Raw genomic sequence first — 24,410 nt, forward strand, 5'->3', positions numbered from 1 at the left:
ACAGGTAAACCAGCCCAACACAATGAGCCAAGACAGAAATCTACCCCTCCCAGCTGTATGGAGTAATTCCAATGGATCCACACTGGAGTTCACCATGTCAGAAGCCCTGCTGTAGACAGCTCCAACTGACCCCACAAAGGAGCTCTACTACACATATGAACACATGGCAGAATCCAGCTGTCTACTTACACGGAAAAAATAAAATCAAAATTGTGTTAGATACACATACATGCATTTCAGAAATAATAAGGTACTACAATCATCTTTATTATTTTAAAAACGGTTTTATTCTGTATATTTAGAAACGTGTAATTTTAATAACTGCAGAGAAAAAAAAAATCAGCCACACCTGAATAGCTAATAACTCATTAACAGAATGCAGTGGTATATTATCTAAACAGTAGTAGTGCCATTGTGCCGTAATAAATTGTCTATTAGTAAAAAAATACATTTCAGGGCACATAGTACAGCATCCTTATGACAAATTACAGTAGGGATACTTTTCAAGAATTTAATCAAAGTAGAGAATTCCGAGTTATATTCTTTAAATGCAGCACTTTAAAAGGTAACAACTTTGTGCATTTTTAAAAAATGTCCTCGTTCGTATATTGTAGAAATGCTGCTTTATTGCTGCAGATGTCAAAGTTCAAGGCTCAAAAGGTATGAGAATACAAAGATATCCTTAAGAAACTTCGTTTGTTTTTATATATATTTATATATATAAAAAGGTAAAGCTTATAAAAGTTAATTTACAAACCAAAAACAAAAGTGGTATGCACGCATTATATACAAGCGGTCTATAACATCTATAAATTTTCAAATGCATAGCAGAAAACATACCATCATTTTCTTCTGGTTCTCTTCTGGCTGATGAACACAAACAACGCTCGTTCTCTAAACCAAACTCACAATTTTTTGTTGTTGTTCCCCCCCACCCCAGTCTCTCATGATATAATATCTAAGTAAGCACAAAAGCCATACAAACTTAATACAGAGAACTATGAGAGCTAAGACTATTAAAAACATGAGGGTAAGGCATCCCTGCTGGTTAATAGGTCTGTAATAATGTGGTTAATTTACAAATCCACAGAGGCATCTGAACCATAGTCATCCCACATGCTTTTCCCCCTCCCCCTGCTCTCAGGACAATGTTTCCATATACAGCAAGTAGATGTGTTTGCATTACCTCTCAGCAGAGGAAAACATCTAAACTGTGCTACCCGAGCTGACTGCCATTTCGTTGGACATGTACACCAAAAGTCATTTAAAAACCAGAGACCAAAAGGTAGTCTTGTGAGTTAAAAACACACAGTCGCAAAAATGCAGGCCAAAATCTGTGGTTTTTACACTGTAGTATGAAACAAATTTAGTTCCTCTGTGTATAGTTTCATTGGTACTTTCAGATAACAACAAAATACTAGTAGTGTCCTTTAACAAAGAAAAAAAAAAAAGAAATAACAAAAAAGAAACAAAAAACCCAACACACAAGAACAACCAAACCAAAGCATACAGAACCTGCAAAACCCCCACCTTGTTCCCCCTGTACACTCCCTGCTTGTGGCATGTATTGTGACCATGGTTCAAAGAGTGTACTTGCTAATTCATTGTTAGTTAAAGCAAGATGCTTAAACACTAAGATCCATTATCACTTATAGAACAGTTAATACTTGATAGAGTGGTTCAGTTTATATGTAAGGTCCATCTCAGTTTCATATAATTTACTCAGTCAGCTAACTTAATATTTAGAAGTGGTCAATTAGGACTGAGACACAGTTTGCTCCAACAAGATAGTTTGGATCCCCGGGAAGAGACTTGTTCTGCCAGGTTTTGGGGTCACCTGTGGGAGGAAAACACAATGCTGGTGTTTAGTATCTGCTGTCACACAGTGTACATCTTGAAACAACCAAGCTTTTGGACAGGAGCTTTTAAGTTCTGAAGCAACACCTCTTTTGATTTTTGGGGTTTTTTTTCCCTTTGTTCCTGTTTTGTTTGATGGTTTAAAAAACCCTGCAGTTTGCATGTTATTAATAAAAAAATATCCCTTCGTTTTCATATAGCATAGGATAAGCTCAGTTATTCAAAACAGATGCTGTGGCATTCAGGAACTGGTAAATATCACTCATACTACTCTACAGCACCATAGTGCTTTCCATTTGAGACTTACTAACAGCGAAACAGGTGTTCACTGGGTCCTTCCTAAACTGCCATTGACCAAAAAAAAAAGAAAAAAAAAAAAAGAAAAAGAAGAAAAAAAGAAATTTTGGAAGCTAATGTGGGTAAGATGCATTTGAAGTGTCTTGAAACAGTTCTGAGCACAGATGAGGCAAATCAGAAGTCATGTTGTAACTAAGCACTATGACACATTGGTAGTTTTATTTTCTGTGATGAAAATAATTGTAGACAGGATTGTAGTCATTTTGCAGCTACATCCAGTATATGTGTTTAAAAGCCTGGAATACTAAAAGTATTCCAGTTCACTGGTACATAAAAATCTTTACAACAGAGCTTATCTACTCATGATCAAAGGTTCTGGGTAAGAATCTGTTACAGCAGGTCATCAGCTGCCATCTCACCAGACTGAAGGTTACATTCCCTCTGCACAGTCAACTGTCTCTGAAGTGGAGACAGTATCCTTCATTTACCCACCTACAATCACTACCAAGTGTTGCCACTACACAAAATGTGTGACCATCCCTCTAAGGTAGAAAGTGAAAAATGCACTGAAGTTCTCTTAAGCCTTTCAGACAAATGACATTAAATAGCTAGGCCAAATAAATCTGCCTTGAGGAGAAATATGCAACAAGCTAAAGAACCCAGTCACACACCTGAGCAAACACCTGAGACCTCAGTATTAAGTGAGCATGATACAAATTCCACAAAATTTTCTTGAACTCATGAAAACAACATGAAGTACACAATGCACTGAGTGATGGCAACATCTAACGTAGTGACAAAGAATAGAAGTGGCCGGTGTATAGTCAGAGAACACAAACAAATTTACTGCAACCAGCTGAGACTGCTTATTTCAGTCAAAAACCTCAATAATGCTGGAGAATTTTTCCTTTTATAGTTTCAGAAAATTCCATTCAAAACTCATATGACCAAATGTATTAAAAGGGTAGAACAGGACTGTAAGACGGTCGGGTCCTAGTCTTGCACATGAGACAGGCAGACTTGTTTCCAACCTTTCCTTCTAAATACATAGTAAGGATACATAGCTATCGAGGATGTTTTTCCCATATTTTCCCATACAACTGCTTTGAAAAGGAAAATAAAGAGATCACTCAGTATTTTTTATGTTCTAATCAATGTGGCCATAAAAGGCTAATTTTTTTTCCCAGTCAGCTTTAATACCAGAATCAGTTAAGCTTTTGCAGGGGTTTGACAGTAAAATACCAATGTATGAGGCTTAAATGCGGCAGAAAGGATGTTAGTAAGTGCAAATGAATGTCACTTTTAGGACAGAACATGGATACATTGAGAAAAGATGAGGTAGAGCAGACGACTGAAGAGAGAAAAACCCCAGAATTGTATAAATTGTTATAATAAAGCCACCCCAAGAATCAGAGTCCCATAACCAACTAATTTAGAAAGAGAGAAAACAATTATTTATTTAAGACACAGTATGGTCTACTTACATATCATAAGACAGAATTGCCTAATTTTTAAGTTTGTCTCAAAAGAGCAATGTTATGATATACATCCCATTTCAGATTAACAGAATGTGGTGTTATATTTACAGTACAGAAAGTGTTAGGGTTTAAATATACACGCTCTTGCTTTCATCCACACATGCACGCACACACACATCCCACTTTGGAAAGGGAGGAAAATGTCTCAGGAACTTCAGTTATTGTTTAGATCATTTGAGTCCTCTCCCTTCACTTCAAGTAAGTTCATGAACAGGTGCTATTAGTTACAAAGGAAGTGCTGTGTTGGTTTTGTACATAGTTGTCATATCTTTTGGGACCCTATCGTTTACGAGCCCGTGTTTTAACACAGCCATGTATACACACATTGTTAAATAGATGCATGCAACACATGCATAGAATAGCTTATAAAAAACAACTAAAAATTATTGCCATTAATACCTCTAGATTATTGATTCCCCATGAAGGGGATTGATGCTTTAATCTTTCAAAGCATCAGTGCTTTGGTGTTGACAGTGATAAATACATTAGTGACAGAAGATATGCGTACATGGTGGCTTAAATGCTGTATACAGAAATACATTTTTCACTCAGTATTCAGATCACATGTGCACATTAATGGCTTAAATCTCCCACCATAAATTTTGAAAGTAGCTGAATAAAATCTTAAGACTTTTTCCCAGACGTTCAAACATTCCTTTTTAAATCTCTGTAACCTCACAGCCGTTTCATGAAATTGCTTGAAACTTGCCCAGAATTCTCAATTAGGCTCCTCACTGACATTTCCAGCCAATACATTCTCTCCCTCATCCCAGAAAGCCACAGTGAGGTAAAAATGAACAGGTAAATAAAATTGCAACCTAGTTGCAACTTTTACTATCAACCAGAGACTTCTGGATAAAGGCAGTAGAGGAGAGATAGGTAGGAGCAAGCAAGAAAAGTCTTTTGGTAAAACCAGCTACATTAGAATAAACTGTAAATGCTTTTACTGAACACTATAGTTTTCTTAAATGACCGAATTGTTAGCATCAACTTGCACACATGGAAACAGTTAACAAGCGTTAAATCATGATTTATGAGCATGCAGATTGTTAAGATTTGCCAGAGTCCTATATGGTTAATTAAGCAACAGACAAACACCAGTTATGTTACAAAGGCCAATCAGAGGTACATATTCATTTCCTCTCAATTTTAGTGCGACTATCATTTCAAGTGTATTCAGCTGCAGCAGTCCTCAAGAAAGAAGACAGAATAGAAAAATACGGTAATATAGAATAGACTAGAGATATTACTCTTTTTCTGCTATCATGGTTCTAGCTATGAATTTGCACCATGAGTCAATGTAAGAAAGACATTTGTAATGAAAGTGAAATGGGAGAGTTTGACACAAATACAATGATTGAGTTTTTATATTACACAGCATCACCTTTAGCCAAAATAACTTAAATTATACGATAGCACCCAAAAGCCCCAAAAGGACAGAGGGAGGACAGCATACCCGACGAGGAGTCGGAGGATTTTAGAGCAAAAGACCAACCATCAGGGGTCATAGACGCACAGTGTGGCAGGCGCAGCTCCACTGGCTTCAGGAATTTTAGTCCATGAGGCCCACACATTACCAAGGGGCTAAGAAGTGTTTCACCTGGAGTTAAGAGAAAGAAAAATCGGTTACTGACTTGTGAAATGCATTCAAAGTATTACACAATTACACTGCAGAGCTACTCAGTAACTCAATTTAGAGAAAAATATGAACATTTAGATCAGTCAGTGAAGAAAAGCACAAGACTGTTTTTCACTCAAGTGACTTTTCAGTAGAACACACTACAATCTCAAAATGAAAACTGTTGAAGCATATTAAGGTTACTTGCATATTCTGTTTTGTTCTTGTTAGAAAATAATCGTATTAAATAACAGAACAAGGTACAGTTCCAGCTGTTACCTTTCTCTTTATCCAAAGGTGGAAGTATACTGTTGTCTCTGCAGACTTTGAAATATATTTCTTGCTCTATTCCCTCTGGAATGGCTCCTTGTGGTATAATAATACTAACTCCAGTCTCTATGGAGCTCAATACACCACCATTGCTGTTAAATACACCTCTTGCTGTGGCTACAACAGTGTGTCCATCTTCCTCCTCCTCATCCTCAAGTGCTGTAGGGCTGAAAAAACAGAAAGCCTAGCAGTTTTATCAACATTTCCTTCCTGAAACTCTCTGGCAAAAAACCTCAACTCCACCCAAAAAAAAAACCCCAAAACAAAGAAGGAAATCCCCCAACAAACAAAAAACCCCCAAATCTCACAAACTCTGAAAACGTTCAGCTAGTAGTTAAAGCAAGAATTCAGACCACCTGAATCTTGTGTTTCCAACTGCCTGCTTCTGGCATTACACAGAAAGAGCTTACCCCAGCTACAGATTCAGCTTCATAGAAGTAAATGCAACTAACATCAGAAAGCTTATTTTTTAGCCAAAAACCCCATTCTGACTTTAATACCGGAAGAACTAACAATTTTTATTCAAGTAACACTGAACCCTTTTACTTACATATAGAAAACAAAGCTTCCAAAAAGAAAATTACATTTTTCCAGGTTGCCAGGCTATAACTGAAGAGAAATTTATAACTTAAAGGTACCTTGATGAAGTTTTCAGAACAGTCTCAAAAGAATTTCACTCAAAGAACCAGTAACTCCAAAATGTAGCAGTCTACAGAACTACCTAGCATAAAACATTTCTCAGGTGCTTAACTTCATACAGGACAAACAGCAAAATTTTAAGTCTGCATTATTATTATTATTATTATCATCCTGAAATAAATATTAATAAACCACTGTTCTGCAAAAGCAAATAGCTGAAGATTGTAACAGTATCTGATGCTCTTGACATAGTTCTTATACATTAAAGCATATTAGGCAAGCACGAGCTGCCATTAAGCAGCTGCTGGTTTGTCTCACAGTAAAGAGCACCAATATGAAACTGCAAAAGTTACTTTCTCTTATCGCAAGTATTTTTAAAATATCCCTTATTCATGTGTCCCATGAGGTCTCTCTAAGCACATGACAAATAGAATTTGGTACAACAGCTATCTTAAGAAATTAATTCCTTTTCTGGAAATAGATTGCCAGGACAAGTTATTACTATTTACCAGAAAATTTATAATTTAGTACGAGAAATAGGAAGTAAAAGCCATGCCACTTTCTAATAACAGAATGGAAGACAGTACAGGGACATGGAACACGTTTTAAGTATCTACCCTTCAGAATTTAGAATCATAGCATCAATACTTCAACTATTATATCAACACAAATTGGAAACAGAATAAAAAGAGCTGTATTTTCCCAGGCTTCACAGATGACCTATGGATGTACAAGTGGAAAGAGGAGGAGCAGCAGCTTACCTTACAGGAATGGCTTTAGGCACAGCATTAACGTTATTTGGTTGATATTTAGGCTTGTCGACCTGTACAGCATAGGTGTCCATTCCACTCTCAAAGTCGGGAGGCTGCGATGAGCTGTGTGCTTTCAAAATCGGTTGAGGAGAATTTGAAGACTTTGATGGCAACTCTGGTTTATGCTGAGCTTCATTTGGCAAGAGATTGTGGTTGAATTTCGGACTTTCAAACTTGCGCTCGAAGGGCCGCGCAGCGCTCGTGTAAGGTTTGGTTGAGAAGCGGTTGTAGGAAGGAGTGACTGTTTTCTGAATCTGCTCAGTTCCATTCACAGGGCCTTTGTCAGGGAAGCTTTTCTGAGGGTAAAATGTGGACTGCACAGTGTCCTCTCTAGAGGATCTGAAAATGGCTGACTTATTCTGAGGTGGAGGAGGGTCAGACACAGAGTTAACTGCAATGAAAAAGAAAATACTTGAACTTGTTAGTAACCAGAAATGTCTAGAGGCATAAAACCAGATTTTAGTCAGTTCTTAATCTTCAGGATAAAATATACACAGGTTCAACTTTGCTCTCTTAGATCATTTGTCCTCCTATTGCCTTTTGCACATCTGGGCAAGTTATCTAACATTTCATTAAATATGTTGGAGACAATAGTATGACCTTTCAATAAAAAGGTTACACTAATTTATATCATTATCAAACCCCCAGAAAACCAGTACTGAAATACCATTGCGTACTTGCACAAAACAGAAAATTCAATTGAATGGGGCAATTCCCTCAATGTGAAAGTGAAAACAACTTTTTCTTTTGTTTTTAGAAGCCTTCAACTATTACTCATGTCAGAAGAATTCTGGTCCACAGCACAGGGAGTTTTACTTCATCTTTGCTGAGACATCTGAGACAGTACACCTGGAAGCTACATGGTTTCAGACAGAATCACAGAATAATTTCATAAAACTCAATCTCACTACAGTAAAAAACTATTTTCAATAATAATTATTCCATGTTTCAGTTACCCATGCAGACATGCTGAAACAACCCCACAAACACCTGAGAAGCAATAGCTGCTCCCACAAAGATCAGCTTTGTAACTGCTCACCTTCAGAAAGTGCAGGCTTGTGGTGTGCTGGGAGGGACAGGACAGGGCTATTAATTGACTGTGGCTGTGTGTACTGGACTGAAGGAGCAGGAGGAGGAGTTGTAACTTGAGGGATTGGCTCATAGCGCTTTTCACCAACAGGTCTATCCATGGATTCAGCATCAGTTGTTTTCCCCCTGTTGAAATAGAATTAAAAACCAGACATTTGACTGCTTGGTTTCCTCACAGCTCCCACATTCACTGCTATGTTTTGTCTTCTATGATCACCTGATTTCCATCTCTTCCTACAAACATTAAAACATTATTTTCTTGAATAGCCTGTCTCAAGTATAAAAACATTTATTGATAAGCACAAGAGATTCAGACAACATTGACCTTTAGAAGATTAGTAACACAAACCAAGGCAAACAAAAGGCAGATGACATTTCAGGTGTATTTGCATAATTGCCTACTAGGTATTAATTTTTCAACTTCATTTGGAGTAATTTCAATGAAAGAGTGTTCTCTAATTTCATGGGTTTTTGAAAGAAAAATGTAAATCCACTTCTTTTTGGGGATGTTTTTGAAAAGCATAATTAGCCAACAGAACAATGGATTCTAGTATAACTTCTTTAAATACACCTAGTATTTGCACAATGCCATCTTAATTAGAAATGTAATCAGCTTAAGCTTCACTAGCTTTATGTGCATAGCATATGTAAATTTAAAATCTTATTTTCAAAACATTTTTCTTATGCCAGTAATGTTTATCCACAGTTTTTACTTCAGAAAATGATTGATTTCACCAACACCTGTGATTTTGGACCACGATATATTTATTGAGCTTACTTCCAGAATTTGTGTGTTTCAAATTTTAAGTGCACATAATGCCTGTGATGAAATGTAACAGTGAGAGGACACCTGAAAACATCCTCACATCAACAACAGTCTTACCACTTGATGCTCCTTTTCAAGTAGTCATAGCTAGTGTAAGAGCCAAGAAATCTAGGTGATGGCAAAGCAAACAGCAATAGAAGAATGAAAGAAAATAGTCATTCTATCTTGAGCATATTATTTCTTTACACTCTATGTTAGTCCTAGCAGCTGTCATACGACATGTTTGTTGAAACAGAGACACTATTCACATAGAGCTTTCTGACAAAACCTTTACCATATGCATGGGCACAATGATCACATCATTCAACATGAGATCTGGTCAGTGAATTAGGAGGTAGTCAAGATCTTGTATTGGCAGATATTAAAAGTAAGAATGAGAGTACACTAGGGCATTTGTTACAATCTGTATAAACAAATTTATGCAATACATCAAAAGAAAGGAACAACCTCACACATGGTCTAATTTGAAACAACTTCTTCAGTCACAGCATTCACAGAATGACTGTACTTTTGTGTTGTACTGCAGATGTGTACTGAGGGCACATTCACACAACTGTTTCTCCAGCACTGTCAGTTCATCCAATAAAGCCCACACCACAAAATGTTTCTGGTTGTGTTCAACAGTATCTAAAAGGACATCTTAGAACTGTTCACGAATACTAGGAGAGATAGAAAACCAAAAGTATACTGATGGCTTCCCTTGACTTTTAACACTTACCTTGCTTTCATGTAGCTAGAAAATACATTGTACATGAGGACAGCTTTCCCTCATTCCTTCACTTTCTGTGTGCTCATATATTTAACAGGCAACAATTCTAGACACCAACCATCTTGGTGCTTCAGAAGAGTAGGCTATGAAACTAAGAAAAGGCTGGTAACTTTTGAAAGTCTGCTTGATCACCACATGAATGAGATCAGTGATCTAAACAGCATTTGTATGAACATATCTCTAAAACCAGAATTATTTTAGATCTGTCTCAAAGCTTCCATTCACACTGATTTTATCTAAAGCCATTTATCCAGCAACAGGAGTCATTACTGCATGCTCTCTCCCTGTTGCCTTTATTCTAGGTGGGTAGTAGCTGCTCTCTCAGAAGAGTGCCCACCTGAAATCACTGCTTCCCAGAAGGAGACAGTAACCAGGGGAGGGCAGCCCTGTGAAAGCCCACAGGAAAAACCCAACACACTCCACACTGATCAGAACTGCATGGCAGCATCCCAGGGAACAGATAAATGGGGAAGAGTCATCCTTTTGATGAAGGGAGGAGAGCACAAAGCTGTATTTGGTATGAAGCACATTCTGTCACAGGCTCCTGACCAAGGGTCAGGCACAATCCCCCCCACACTGCTCAGAACCTGAATGCAGCCAAAGTGTTCTGCAGCACAGTGATCCCTTACAGCTTCAAGTGTGTAAATGAAGTTCCCTTAATTATTGATAGGCTGGTTTTTAACCTGTTTCTCACTTCATCTTCGTTACAAAATTGTAACTTTAATTTGAAAGGAAGCAGAAATGAACCAGTGGGACCCAGCCTGTGGGTGAAACGGCAACTGCTTTGCTGCCATTCAATGGACTCCAGCTAACAGCCACTCAGCAGTCTGGATGTGCTCCTCGCTGCCTCCTCAGCTGAGGCTGCAGCTGCTCATGTGAGTACTCTTAACGCTGCTCAGCACAGAAATCTGCAGTTACCTCACTCTGCAGCACGTCAAGATAAAGCAGGTAACTACACTGAACCAAGCAGCAACAAATCCACTACTCAGCCACATGGATATCTGCCTCAAATTGCTTCAATCAGATCCACTGAAACACATCCATTTACAAGTTCTACTATTTTCTCACATCAAGAGAAACTCTCTCTTATTCTGCAGTTCCTAACAACTGTAACATGCAGATATGGCATTATCCCTACAAAGCAGCTTTAGCAATGGCATAAATTTCTTAAATTATGAAAATAAACCCCAACAAAATAAAAGAGTAAAATAATTTGTAGTGGGAAAAATATGTACTGTCACCATACTTACTCAGTGGCAAAGAACTTTACATAATTTGATGTTTCACATTAATATTTAACTCTAAGAAAGTTGTAGCTATTGCTCATGAATAAATAAAATCTGTCCTCTGTACCCAGAATACATTATACAGATTATTCAGAAGCAAGAGATTGCATAATCAACAGTTCCTGTATAATCCAAATTTAGTCCTGTTTATTTTTAGAAGAGTTTATTCACAGAATAGCAATTACCATAGAAACTCACTGGGAAAAAAGATTAATACTGAGCAAGTAATAGGAACAATGTGGAAGCTGGTGAAAGGACAGTCCTAAACATGAATGCTTTCTCCAGACAGCAGTTGGTTTGTGTTTCCACACAAGGACACTGCAGTGTACTAGAGCCAATACTATCCAACTGAGCAGAAGCCTTGTTTATCTCTTTCTACTTACATGAATATTTTAGTATTTGTCTATTTGTACTGGACTACCATGGGTAAATTTTCTTTCCCATGTCTGTCCCTTCCTGTTAAGGGTTACATTCTTTCACAAAGCAGAACCACAACACACGTTTGTCCCATATGATACATGAAATTGTCAGCCTTAAAACCAGTGTTACCTTACTCCTCTCTGTAGCAGTAAGAGGTCACCTTCCCATAGGTACAAGCCCTGAAGATATACACTAACTCACCATCAAAACACAACCACAACTGAGCAGCCAAAGAATACAAGTGTCACAGCAGACAGAAGCAGTAGGTAGAAATATGGAACAATCTCTCTCAACCACAAGCTGTTCTGCACCAAAGATTCACTAGCTGTGCCTGTCCCTCATGCTTTTCACCATGACAACACTGCAGAATAACAAATGTACTAGGAAAACTTTCTACGCTCTCCATCTGAAGAATTTTACAATCCTCACAACTACACTTCTCCCAAAGCATGACTTGGATTTTCAACGGCAACACAGTCCATGCCTACACGGATCATCTGTAGGTAACACTGGGTTTTCTGTGTGAGAGTGGAATTTTGAAAATTACCACTATGAGGCCAGTCAGGACAGTTTTCTTAGGTCTGTGCCTATGATGCCCAGAGAGCAGAACAGCTAAGCTCTCATCTTTCCAACAGAAGACACTGGTCAAGTGAGAAGGAAGTTTAAGAAGCATCCTTTTCTGAGAATCAGAACTGGTTACAGATATCCAATGCAGATGTCATTTGGGAAAAAAAATAAGTGAAATCTTTAAAACCTATCAAGCTTTTTGGAGTATTCCAACATTCTCAGGTCAAAAGGACAGACATTGGAAGATCACAGACATTATAAAACTTCAGCTAACTAGTTTATTATTTCATTCTAAAGATCTCATTTACATTAAAACTGCCAGATTTTCAGCTTGACCTGAATAGTTCATGTTTCAATCAGGAATCCAGGTTTCAACCAAAGCTTTCAAAAATTATCCAATTTTCAGGCTGCAGGCAGCAAGCCAAGGTAGCTTTTCACAGTAACATCTACAAACATCTTGTAACAGTTTCAAAACAAATTTACAGAATCAAAACAGGTTTAGGTAACTGTAGAGAGTATTCAAAAAGTTTGTGTAAGTATCATCCAAACCAGCCAGCTCTTTACCTGTGCTAAATTTGCGTTTGAGCTTTCACACAATTTCTGTATCAAAATGTTCCAAATCAAGGAAGCAAAACAATACAGGAAACAGATGTTTCCATCAACAGATGAAATTCTGGCCTCAGCAATATTCCCTAAAGGCTCAGTTTCCTAAATGTCAAACATGGCTAAAGTGCACAAGAACAAATGCATGCAGAACTGGAATAAATCAACACCTTTGTTTTGAAAGATATGTAAGCACTACTGTATTAGACTAAGAAAATACTTTATGTCCTGCTTATGATCATAAACCATGATCTCGATGAGGCAATTGATTTACTTCCCCCAGTAACTCCATGGGTGACTCCAAATTAAGTGGGAGTGTTGATTTGCTGGAGGGTAGCAAAGCTCTGCAGAGGGATCTGGACAGGCTGGATCAGTGGGCAGAGGCAAACCACGTGAGGTTCAGCGAGGCCCAGGGCTGGGTCCTGCCCTTGGCTCACACCACCCCCTGCAGTGCCACAGGCTGGGGCAGAGGGGCTGGAAAGCTGCAAAAGGCCCTGGGAGTGCTGGTCAATAGCAGCTGAACATGAGCCAGGTGTGCCCAGGTGGCCAAGAAGGTCAATGGCACCTGGCCAGCAGCAGCCATGAGGTGTCCAACAGGAGCCATGCACAGACCATCTCCCTGCGCTGGACCCTGCTGAGGCCACACCTCAAGTGCTGTGTCCAGTTCTGGGCCCATCACTGCAAGAAGGACACTGAGCAGGTCCAGAAAAGGGCAACAGGGCTGGGGAAGGGTCTGGAGCACAAGCCTTGTGAGCTGCAGCTGAGGGAGCTTGGGGGGCTCAGCCTGGAGAAGGCTCAGAAGAGACATTGTCAGTCTACAATGCACTGAAAGGAGATTGTAGCCAGGTGGGGGTCAGCCTCTTCTCCCAGATAAGAAGTGACAAGAAGTGACCTCAAATTATGCTAGGGGAGTTGAGGTTGGATATTGGGAAATATTTCTTTACTGAAAGGGTTATCAGACATTGGAATAGGCTGCCCAGGGAACTAAGTCATGGAGTCACCATCCCTGGAGGTGAAAAGATGTGTAGATGTGGCACTTAGGGACTGATTTAAGTGGTGGACCTGGCAGTGCTGGCTTATGGTTGGACTTGATCTTAGTGGTCTATTCCAACCTAAACAATTCTATCATTGTAAGTAGTAAGTAAAAGTAATGTGAAGGCCCTGATACCTACAACAATTATTAATTTACCAACATAAAACATTACAGAGATATGTGTTTGTAAACTAAAGCTACACCTAAACAGCAACTTCAGACTTCATGAACACAAAAGTTCATTTCAGTACCACAGGTCCCTGAACTCCATTGAACACAGGCAGAATTTCTGTTTTAGTCCTAGATGCCCCCCTCCTTTTTCAAATTAAAAAACTCCAAGAACCCAAACTTACTTAGAATAATTGCTGAAATTCAGCTGATTCTGTGAATGTATTGGTTTGGTGGGCTCAGAGTGATGGCTGGCAGGAACCTGCGCCGATGGCTTATTTTCAAAACTCCTGCGATCGAAGTAGGAGAGCTGCTTCCGGTAATACTCCTCATCCTCCTCAGGATCATAGTGGTTGGAACGCACAATATCTTCAGGTGGCTTCACTTGAGGTCTCTGTGGTTCTGGGGCCCTAACCAAGAACAATAATACACAGTTGCCTTGCCCAGCTGAACAAGTGTAAGTGCCCAAATTACAATTCTATTTTATAACCTAGCTAATAATAAAGCAATGAACATGTAATTCTTACAATTGCACTCCTTGCCTTTTTACCTACATTGCATGGGAATTAAGACAGTTGTGACATACCATAAGGAAAGAAAATCCTGATTTCCCTTATACCTTATCTTTTCCCTTTTGTTTTGCTTTCTAATTAGCTCAAATAAAGACAGAAAAGTAGAACAGAGACACTTAAGTTCCTTCCTCAAAAACGCTGAGAAATCTTTGTATCTTTCCCCCAGCTCCCAGCAATCACATCCATGAGAACTGACTTCATGCCCTGCTTTACTTATTGATACACAAACCATACTGACAGCTTCCAACTCCTCTCTGCGTTTCCAGTTTGAAGCACTAAAATGTGTTTCTGAATATTCTAAACTCATATTGAAAACTAAATTCAATCAGTTGTGCATCTACCTGTAGGTTGTTTTCTCGTGCTCATATTGGCTTTGAGAAGTTGGTTTTGGACCACTCACACTTGTGAGTGCAGGCTTAGGTGCTAGTTCTGGAGGCTGTAAAGAAAAGCACAGCATATTCTCTTAAATTCTAACATTTAGAAAGATAAAGCACTTTACAATTAAGAAAACTATGACTACCTTCCCTTCCTCCCAAAGGAAAAATAAGTACTAGCAAAAGAAGAATTAGAGGAGTTTCCAGTACACCAACACCCCCGGCAGTGTTTTCACAAGAAGCGTTCAGGTTCTGCTTTTAAAACATACCACATTTAGGTTGCTAAAAGGCAATATTTCACAAGCAGTAAAGCTTTGTTTGTGAGACAATATTTCACTTCTTGCAGTGTGGTCTCATTAGCAAAAAAGCAGGAACTAAAAAACTTAAATTACTTACCTTGACAGTTGATGTATCACTCGTATCCTTCATTTTTTCCAAAGATGGGGATCTTCTCCTTTCAAATATCTTAACCCTACTTCGCACAGACTGTGGTTTCATGGCTGGATCTTCTTCTTCCTCAGCTAGAGATGGTGGTGTAGGCAGTGGTTTACTGTTCGAAGGCAAAACTTCTGGTTTGGTTTGTGATGAAGGGGGAGGAGGAAGAGAAACACCTGAAGTGCTATGAGAAGGTTCATATTGTCCAGCTTTAGCATTGTAAGCTTGAGGAGGACCTTGTTCATAGCCCCTTATGTGTGGATCGAAGTACTGCTTGGGTTCAGGAGACCGAGATATGGCTGACTGGTATGGCTGAGCTTCTGGTTTGTATCGACCATGGGTGTCGTACCCAACCGTGTGTTGATCTTCGTATCGCACTTGTGGTAAGCTGAAGTTTTTAGGTGCATGCTCATAGCGAGGTCTGCTGTCATAGCTCATTGCAGGGGGTTCCTCAAAACGAGGTTGTGCTGGGTAATAGCTGCGTTCTGTGCTCTCTTCTAGATTTTGTCTGGAATCAAGATCCCTAGGAGGCTGGTTTTCATAACCTGTTCTTGTTTGGTTATAGAGCTGTTTGTCCTCATAATATGTCCAGTGCTCCTCATAGGGAGGCACACGGTCATCATAATGTAGGCGAGGGTCATAACCACGAGAAAATTGGTCTACATAGTTTGTAGAGTCATACCTATATGTTGACTGTTCATAATCCCTACTCGGCTGTTTCTCTGCATACTGAGCCTGGGATTCATAGATAGGATTTGGGTCTCTTTCCTGTCTCTGTACTGGGTGATTAATTGCTGGCTGTTTTAAGACGTAGCTTTGTCTGGACGCTTCTTCGTTAATGTACGGATCCTTTCGGTACACCTGTTAGAGAGAGACATCTCAGCTAAAATGAAGAGTAACTTCAGCTGCCGTTCAAAGGTAGTATTCGAAACAAATCCAAATTTTAAATATCTGCTTTAATTTTGTTTAAAAGCAGAATAATTTGATGCAGATGTTTGCAACCAGAGGAAGCTGAACTTGGTGATTCAAGAGATCCCCTTCAGTTATATTTTTAAGAAAAGCATGTAAGTAGATTAGAAGAGAAAGACAAAGGTAATAGCCTCATGTCTGGGGTTTGGTGCTCATGGAGGCACACACACTTTTACTCAGAATATGGGAAGAGTGGAAGTGAAATATATAAATACAGTAAGACAGTTCTAGCATTGCTGAAGAAGTAGATAAGGTCACTCAAGAAACTGGAGTCAACTCCAAGTTCAATGATTCGGCATGATTTAAATTTTAGGGAAATAAGATTTTTCTCGAGGCCTCATTAACAGGAGAATGTTGACAAGCTAAGGAAGTCAAAGTAAAATCAAAACACAGAATGCAGCCTCTTTAAAAAAGTCATGGTTTTGAGATGTGAAAAGGATAGAGTTTGAAGCCATGCACACAAAACATTACATGATGCTTTAGCAATTCAGATGAACTGTTTTTTGTAACCCGCATGATTCTCTTAGAAGAAAAAAAATTAGAAGGAATTCTTCAAATAAGGGCAAAACAAAGCTCATGTGCTAGCTTGATGTATAGCAGGAAATCAGCACAACAATGTGGCACAGGTACCTTTGCTGGGTCTATATGCGGCGGTAAGGATGATGGCTCTTGGTCTCTTAGTACTACATGAGCTCCCTCAGTACTCGGTGTTCTTAAGGGGCCCGCTTGTGGTTGGTAAGAGTTGTAAGGAGCAGCAGTAGGCTCCTCCAGTCTGACATTAGTTAGGTTTACATTAGCATTTACTGCAGAGGCTGATGAGGTTGCAGGGTTTGATTCAGGCGACGGGGAAAGGTAAGGGACTGCAGGTGAGGCTTCTGCTTTCTGTGAAGTGTTTAAAATATTTTAAATATACTGCTATTGAATCAATGTATGACGTTTTGATTTATATTAAAATAATTTAAGTGATGCTCTGACCAATGTGGCTAGATGTAGAATGAAATGTACTGATAGTATCATGCACTAGCTCTTCCAAAAATTCATTAGGTTGAGGATTACAAAAGCAAAACATTTAATCAAAGTAGAATGGTACTTCAATCCCCCTCCTGTCAATGAGTCACTACAACAGGCAGGGCAAGCTGGTTCTCCAATTCACTGTAATGTATTGATGCTGTTGACAGATTCTTGTATGCACACACAACACTGATAAGGAGAATATAAATGGACATTTCTTATTCAAACGAACTTGCAACCTGAAGTAAGTGTATAGTGGTCAGTGTATAAAATTACTTTCTTACCGGCTGAGTAGTAGTTGCTTTAAATCCTGAAGAGTCTACTCTGAGATTTGGCTGTGGCTGAGCTTGAGATGCATAAGCAGGGTAGGTCTGAGTCTCATGATGCATTCCAGAAGAATCCTCTCGAACAGGTTCAGAGGAGCGTGTAATAGCAGATTCTGGAGGAGTCCCAACCTCATCATTCAGAGTTTCATCCAGTTCTTGATCAGTATAAGCACCCCCTTCTGTGTCTGTGTCTTCATAGTCAGACGTGTGTCTGCTGTCTGTGCTGTACATGGAATACTCACTGCCGGGAGCGGAGAGGTAAGAAAGGCGGTCATCGTGTAAATCAAGATCATCACTTGTAGCACCATCTGCCTGTGGCAAACAAAATTAGGGTACACGTTTATTGAAATACCTTCTAAAGAACACCCTTTCTCTTGCAATGTAGAACGTGGGAGTTCTATCAAATTCAATATCAAAATCATCACCAGGGACAAGAAAGCAGGATTCCATCACTGAATGTGTTAAGCTGAGACCTGAAAGACCTACCTGGAGCCTAGCTCTTTGAATCATTTTACTAAGGGACCAGATGACTGTCAGAGTAAGGGGATAGTGCAGTGTCCACAGATATCAAAGTGCTTGGAAAAATACAGAGCTGCTTCACATAGAAGTGGTTCTATGATATTGGAATCATTACTTTGCAGGTACATATAAGGAGCTAAGGTCTAATCCAGATCTAATTAAGACACCCACAACAATAGCTGATCCATCATTTGCTTACTTTCAGTTGTCACTTAACTTGATAATAGTTCTTCAAGAGGATGGATCTAATGTGCACAGAGTAACATGCAGCTCAAGAAGGTAAATGGAGATTTAGTGGGGAACACAGAATACTAACTTGTGATTTAGCATGTGTTTTCTCACAACTGTTCTCAGGAAGGTCAGAAAGAACATGAATATGCCACTTGCTTTTATAGTAATGAAAACCACACTCCATCAGGCAATCCCAGCCCTGAGAACCTGTGCAGCGAAATTCCCAGAAGTTCTTTGATGAAAACCCATCCAATCCCCACAAAATCTTCACAGCATTACTATACCCTCCAGTTAACCACGTCAATAAGCAAATGCTCCCTTGCTACACAGCTACATGCATAAGGACAAACTGTACAGCTCTCATTAACAGAGCAAGTGCTCTAATGTAGTGACAAACCAGTTTAGAGCAGGTCACACAGCCAGGAGGCATGACTGCTTTAGATCTTCACATAAAACCTCCCAGGAATACTGTTTTGCCATTTCCCCCCCAAACATTATTTCTTACCTTTCCTTCTGAAACCCACACCAGTTGGTTCTGTTGTTGCTGAATTGCTTCCTTAAGAGCTCCATACCATCCTTCATTCATTGAATTCAAGTTAATGGTAGCTAGAAGTACAGCAGATTAGTTTGACTTATGATTTCTGCAGAGCTACAGGAAGGATCTGTACCATGAGTAATAAAAGCAATATAAACTGGTAGGTTAAAACTATGAGATTTAAACAGTAATGGAAAGTAGTATCCAAAGCAACCTTAAGGCCTGATGCGAATTGAGGCATTTTATCCAACAGGAAACGCTGAATTAACAGTAGCTTAGAATAAAGACAGGCTTGAGTTTAGCCAGACTAAAACAATAAAGTTACATCATTTTCCTATTTATTCAAGTTTTGATTTTGGCTGATGATCCTGCAAAGCCACAAGATCTATTAGAAATGTCATTTTGATGTTTCAGATTGCTTTACATTTGAGCAGTCATGTGCAAATGATGCACACACCAATTAACTACTGGTTATTGAATGGCAAAGCCTGAGCAAGTCTGTCACTGCTTGACCTGCTCCATTTGCAGAAAACTCTGGAGGTAGAAGCTTCTCTCATCTTGCCTCCCCTTTCCTCTCAAAAATTCTAATCTAGTCTGTCTAATTACTTACTTGTGAAGAGGTGGTGATTATTTTTGCGGAGCTTGTGAGCTCTTTCATACAGCTTCCTGGCACTTTTTCGTGATTCTGGGCACAACCTCATTCTCATGGTCTTTACTCCCTGCTTAGAATCAGGGTTTAGGAACACTACAATTGGATACCACTGGGCATAATTCAGACGGTCCACTGCATTGGGGGTGACATCTAACAAAGCATGTTTGTCCTGCAGTGACAAGAAGGACAGAGGCAAGAAAGTGAATCATTTATGTCCTAGATGAAATTTTTTTAACATACTCCGCAAACTGATTTTGTATTACCTTTAGAGAATTCATTGTTTCAAAGTATTGATTTAAATCCTTCTCCTATTTGAATTAACAAAATAATAAAAACCAAACCAATTCCAATACGAGCCTAAATAGACATATACATTTTGAACTGTAGGACCACTGTATAACTCTAGGATTTTTTACATTTAATTCTATTTTTTAAAAAATCTCCTCAAAGAAAGCAGACACTGAAATAAAAAGAATCAGTTTCCTATCAGCGTTCTGTAAAGAGGAAAAAGACAAAGACTGAAACACAAGATACAGTCCCATTACACACTTCTATCTTCCTTTTTACAAAATAATATCACTGTGAATGCAGAACTTGGCCAGCTTTTCATTCAATGCAATCAGGCTCACAGCATGAAGCATGCTGACTTTGCTGCCATAATAGGTTTTTTTTCCCCCCTCTCATACTTCAGCAACTGAAAATCTTCCAGTTTGTTTTTAAGTAAGGAAATAAATAGGTGAGCCTCATATATTGCACTAATTGTAAAGGTTTTAAGGACATTAAGGAAGGGAGATGGAAAAAACCTTTCTTACTCCTCACACGAAATAATTATGTCAAGTGATCAATTTGTACACTGGGGTGGTGCAAAACTAACAACTCAATAAATAAAGAAACCATTTCTAGCTATAATGTCACACCATGGCTTTAAATGAAACAGGAAACAGATTAAAAGAGCCTCAATGGAGAGAGGACAACAGCCTCTGGAACAAAGCCTAGAAGCACATCCAGGCTGCTGTTATTAATACAGAGAAGAAGGGTGGTAGGGTTTTTCTTATTAACCAATAGAGAGATGAGAAAGTTATTTTTAAAGCAAACACAGTAGGCTATTCTACATTTAAAACACCCCAACACCTCATGTCATCAGTTTTACTTTTCTTGTGTTAAAAGTCCAGTGACAACAGAAGACTTACTCTATCGATTATCTGCTTTATAGTGTGGAGACGAATAATGCCAGAACTACGTTGGTCAGTACCAGCATCTCTTGGTTCACTTTCTGGTAAAGAGGACACAGTAAAAACCTATTGTAAGTTTACAACATATTCTACATTCCCTTATTAAGATAAAACAGACCATTTCATAGCTCAAGCTGTCAATTCAGCTTGAAGACACTTCTGATTACATATCATACATGAAAGTCTTCCCACAATTATGGCCATAAAAATCACATCTTTACAAAAGCACTTAGAAACAGGATAAGGTACTGAATTAAAATGAAATTGGAGGTGGCTATAAATAGAACTAATACGTCTTCAGAGAATTATCAGCAGCAATACAGTAGAAGAACTCACACTTATTTAGTCTGTTCCTTGACATTGTCAATGTCTTGTTAAATATGTTAACTAAAGTAATAATGTAGAAACAATCTAGCCAAAGAAAGCTGACAACTGCAGAAAAACCTGATCTCACACCTACTTGCAATTTGGAAGATATCTGGTTCTTCTCTAGCAAGTTTCTCCCGTGCAACATCAGCTATTGGACCAAAAATGGTCACAGGTCTGAGAAACCCAGCTAGAATTGAAGGAAAAAGAAAAGTCAAGATATAGCAATTGCTTAAACCAAAAGCAAGATACATTTAACTAAACTGGCTTTTCCAAACCAAACCATGCAAACGTGTAACGTGCAGCAAGAGTAAAGCCATACCTTCCCGAAGAACAACTCTTTCATAGGCAGGAAACTTCGTCTGAACAGGTTGGGCAGAAAGATCTTCTCTGCTTTTCCGGAGATTTCTTTTTGAGCTCCGCAAGCCTCGGAATCTCCAAAAGTCTGCTCGATCTCCTCCTGCTGTCTTTGGAAGCGTGTACTGTACACTAGCCAGCTGCTCAGCTCTAAGGTGACAACAAATCCCAGTTACTAAGAAGTCAGCTTCTGAAGTAATGCCTGACTAGCAAGCTTACACGCAAAAAACCACTGCCACTGCTGAACCAAGCTTTTGTTGTATTATGAACTACAAGACAATTACTGAGCCTGGTATCACATTTCTAAAACTTATTATATCCTTGTATTATATCTCTTGTATTGGAAAGAAAGTTTATTTGTGGACCCTGCCAAGTCAAAAGCAAATCCACAGATATTTTACTTCAGTATGTTTTACACTGTTTCTTACTGAGCCAATTCTATAAACTTGTGTCCTGCAAGCAAGTCCAGTCATTCATTATACAGATGCCATTTAAAACTGCGGGTTTGAATCAGTAATTTAACTATTGCAAGATCGTACCTGTTCTTGTTAGGTATGATACCTCTTTCCACTTCCTTATGATTCTTCCCAATTCGAATGGCCAGCCATGAACCCAGTTTGCCATTGTACAGAGTGTCCACCACTCGGAACACTTCACCTTTGTTGAAACTCAGTCCATAAGGAGATTCCTTCTCATATTCAAAATGAGTTCTGATATAGAAAGAATCCCCTACATCAGACTCAACAATGCGACGATAAACTGAAAGGAGGAAAAGAAATCCCAGAATATCAAGTGTTACATAAGTTCAAGCGATGTTATAATGCTCACATGGATTACTCAAAGCAATGCCTCACCTTAATTCTCCTTGTTCTAAATGTACATTACTTCAAGAAGCCTTAATGTCTCAGAGCTATTCTATTTTAAGCACCATAACTATTTATAGTAAACTCTACTAACATCAATTCAACTTTTATAGTCAAAAATTTGATCGAAGTGCAAGCTTACTTCATTCGTCCTGGCAGGAATTCATCTTGAGAAAAGAAGTTTGCATGTACAAACACATCAGCATAACCACTCATTTTCAATGGCAAAACTACAACTGATTCTTCTACTTCCTCCAAGGATAATGCCAAGACATACCACCTACTTAGGTGGTAGGGGTTATTCCGAAGAGGTATTTTTTGTTTGGGATTTGGTTTGTTTGAGGGGGTGTGGGTGTGTGTATACTGGCACCATGTCAGTCTCTACTCCATTTGTAGTGGCCACCTATCCCAAAGCCAAAAGGACTTAACAGTCTAAGGTGCCAATTTCCTGCAAGCCAACAGTTAGTTATTGTTCAGTAGAGTTTTTAATGCTGTTCTAAGCAGTCTACTACATCCTTTCCAATATACAAATATTTACCATCTTTTTTCTTCTGTGCCAAAATGGTGACTTCTTCGCCTTTAGGAAGATCAAGCAAAAAAAGGACAGCTTCTTCTCTGATGATATTTGTGAAGTCTACATTATTTACCTGGTATCAATAAAGCAATCAGTTTGATTTAGCATATGAAATTATTACAGAGATTTAATTATACAACAGAAAATCTGAACCCATTGCTATGATTTTTTTCTTGCTCCATTTCGTACATCCCAAGTACACATATCTCAAAATGCCTCTTGTACCTCTAAAGAGTCCCACTTTATTTCTCAGTAAAAGCACAGCTTCCAGGGTAATAGGTAGCTGTCCATTTTACACTCATTATGGAGCACCTATATACATCAGTAGCCCACAAAGCACTCTGACAACTTAGTCACTCAGCATGAAATCAATTTGATAAACTGAATTAGTCTACAGAATTTAATGTAAAAAAACTTACTAACCTTCCTAGCAACAGTACAGTAAAAAGAGATCTTGCTCCTAGTAAATAATCTAATACATACATACAGAAAAAACAGTGTATGAACTACGAAGGCAAAATATTCAAACCTACAGAAAGAAAACCTACTTTGGTACAACAAAACATTTGTAATGTTAATAGTTTTGACATACCCTGAGAATCTGGTCCCCTTCCTCTAATCCTTCTTTTGCTGCAGGGCTGTCTTCCAGAACACCAGCTACAAATATGCCAACATCATTGCCACCTGCTAGTCGCAAGCCCACACTATCTCCTTTTCTGAATTTTACCAGTTTCATGCTTGGCCTAGAAATTTAGAAAATATTCCACTTACTGGTGTAATAGCCCAAAATATCCTGGTAAATTTGAAACATGCAAAGTAATCTGCTTGTTAGTCAATTAGTGGATATTTTGCTATACATACCATTAACTGCTTATCAACTGCAGCATTACAACATGCTCAATAGCAGCACTCCAAAAAACCCACCTGCATGTACATGTTTAGTATGGTTTGTCTGTCTTACACTCATAGTGTTTGTCAGACACTGACACTCTCTTCCAAAAACATTCTTCCTTTTAAAGAGCTGTGCTGGCATACAGATCTCTTTTGGCTCTGAAGAGATCAAGATGAATTTGAGGTCAAACCAAACTAGAATCTATTCTCAAGTACACTAATGCCCATAAAGGAGATCCCAGTTGAAATAAACTTATTTCCATGCTGGGACATTGCACATTTCTGCAGTAACCTTTATTCACTGCTCTCCAATTACTATGAAAGGCAAAGAATATACTACAGTAACATTCCTCTCTTTGGACATCGGGACAGGAAAGGAGGTGTGAGAGACAAACCCAGGAAATCCTTGTCACCTGTTGACTATTCTAAGAGCTAATTTCCATAGAAATGAATAGACTTTAAAATGATATATAACACAGTGTAAATGCCTACAAGGCTCAGAAATAAATCTCATGTCTTCATCCTATTATTTGGACCTGCAAGGGACAGGACAGAATACTGGACATGATACCAGAGCACAGAGAGAGGTTATTGACTGCCCTGGATAAAAGTTTGGTTTGCTGAAGAAGCAGGCAGGTTCAAAGAGTTCAG

General features: G+C 38.8%; 1 protein-coding gene across 9 annotated transcripts in view; it reads right to left on the bottom strand.

Annotated features, from left to right (window-relative positions):
- Positions 1-264: 264 nt before the first annotated feature.
- Positions 265-24,410, bottom strand: part of TJP1 (tight junction protein 1) — a 186,590-nt gene continuing 162,444 nt past the window's right edge. For 4 of the 9 annotated variants that reach the window (XM_038146686.1, XM_038146691.1, XM_038146690.1 and 1 more), the window contains 18 exons: positions 23,461-23,611; positions 22,833-22,941; positions 21,971-22,190; positions 21,397-21,581; positions 21,169-21,264; positions 20,667-20,749; positions 19,435-19,645; positions 18,795-18,895; positions 17,498-17,851; positions 16,833-17,084; positions 15,195-16,094; positions 14,766-14,860; positions 14,038-14,262; positions 8,131-8,306; positions 7,041-7,482; positions 5,590-5,807; positions 5,149-5,292; positions 265-1,837 (listed from right to left, as the gene is read on the bottom strand). In XM_038146686.1, coding sequence (XP_038002614.1) covers positions 1,743-1,837; positions 5,149-5,292; positions 5,590-5,807; positions 7,041-7,482; positions 8,131-8,306; positions 14,038-14,262; positions 14,766-14,860; positions 15,195-16,094; positions 16,833-17,084; positions 17,498-17,851; positions 18,795-18,895; positions 19,435-19,645; positions 20,667-20,749; positions 21,169-21,264; positions 21,397-21,581; positions 21,971-22,190; positions 22,833-22,941; positions 23,461-23,611 — 4,057 coding nt within the window. In that variant the 3' untranslated portion in view covers positions 265-1,742. The remainder of the gene's footprint in view (positions 1,838-5,148; positions 5,293-5,589; positions 5,808-7,040; positions 7,483-8,130; positions 8,307-14,037; positions 14,263-14,765; positions 14,861-15,194; positions 16,095-16,832; positions 17,085-17,497; positions 17,852-18,794; positions 18,896-19,434; positions 19,646-20,666; positions 20,750-21,168; positions 21,265-21,396; positions 21,582-21,970; positions 22,191-22,832; positions 22,942-23,460; positions 23,612-24,410) is intronic. The other 5 variants (XM_038146688.1, XM_038146694.1, XM_038146687.1 and 2 more) reach the window with 4 other exon arrangements.

This window comes from Motacilla alba, chromosome 10, assembly GCF_015832195.1.
Source record: "Motacilla alba alba isolate MOTALB_02 chromosome 10, Motacilla_alba_V1.0_pri, whole genome shotgun sequence".
NCBI lineage: Eukaryota > Metazoa > Chordata > Aves > Passeriformes > Motacillidae > Motacilla > Motacilla alba.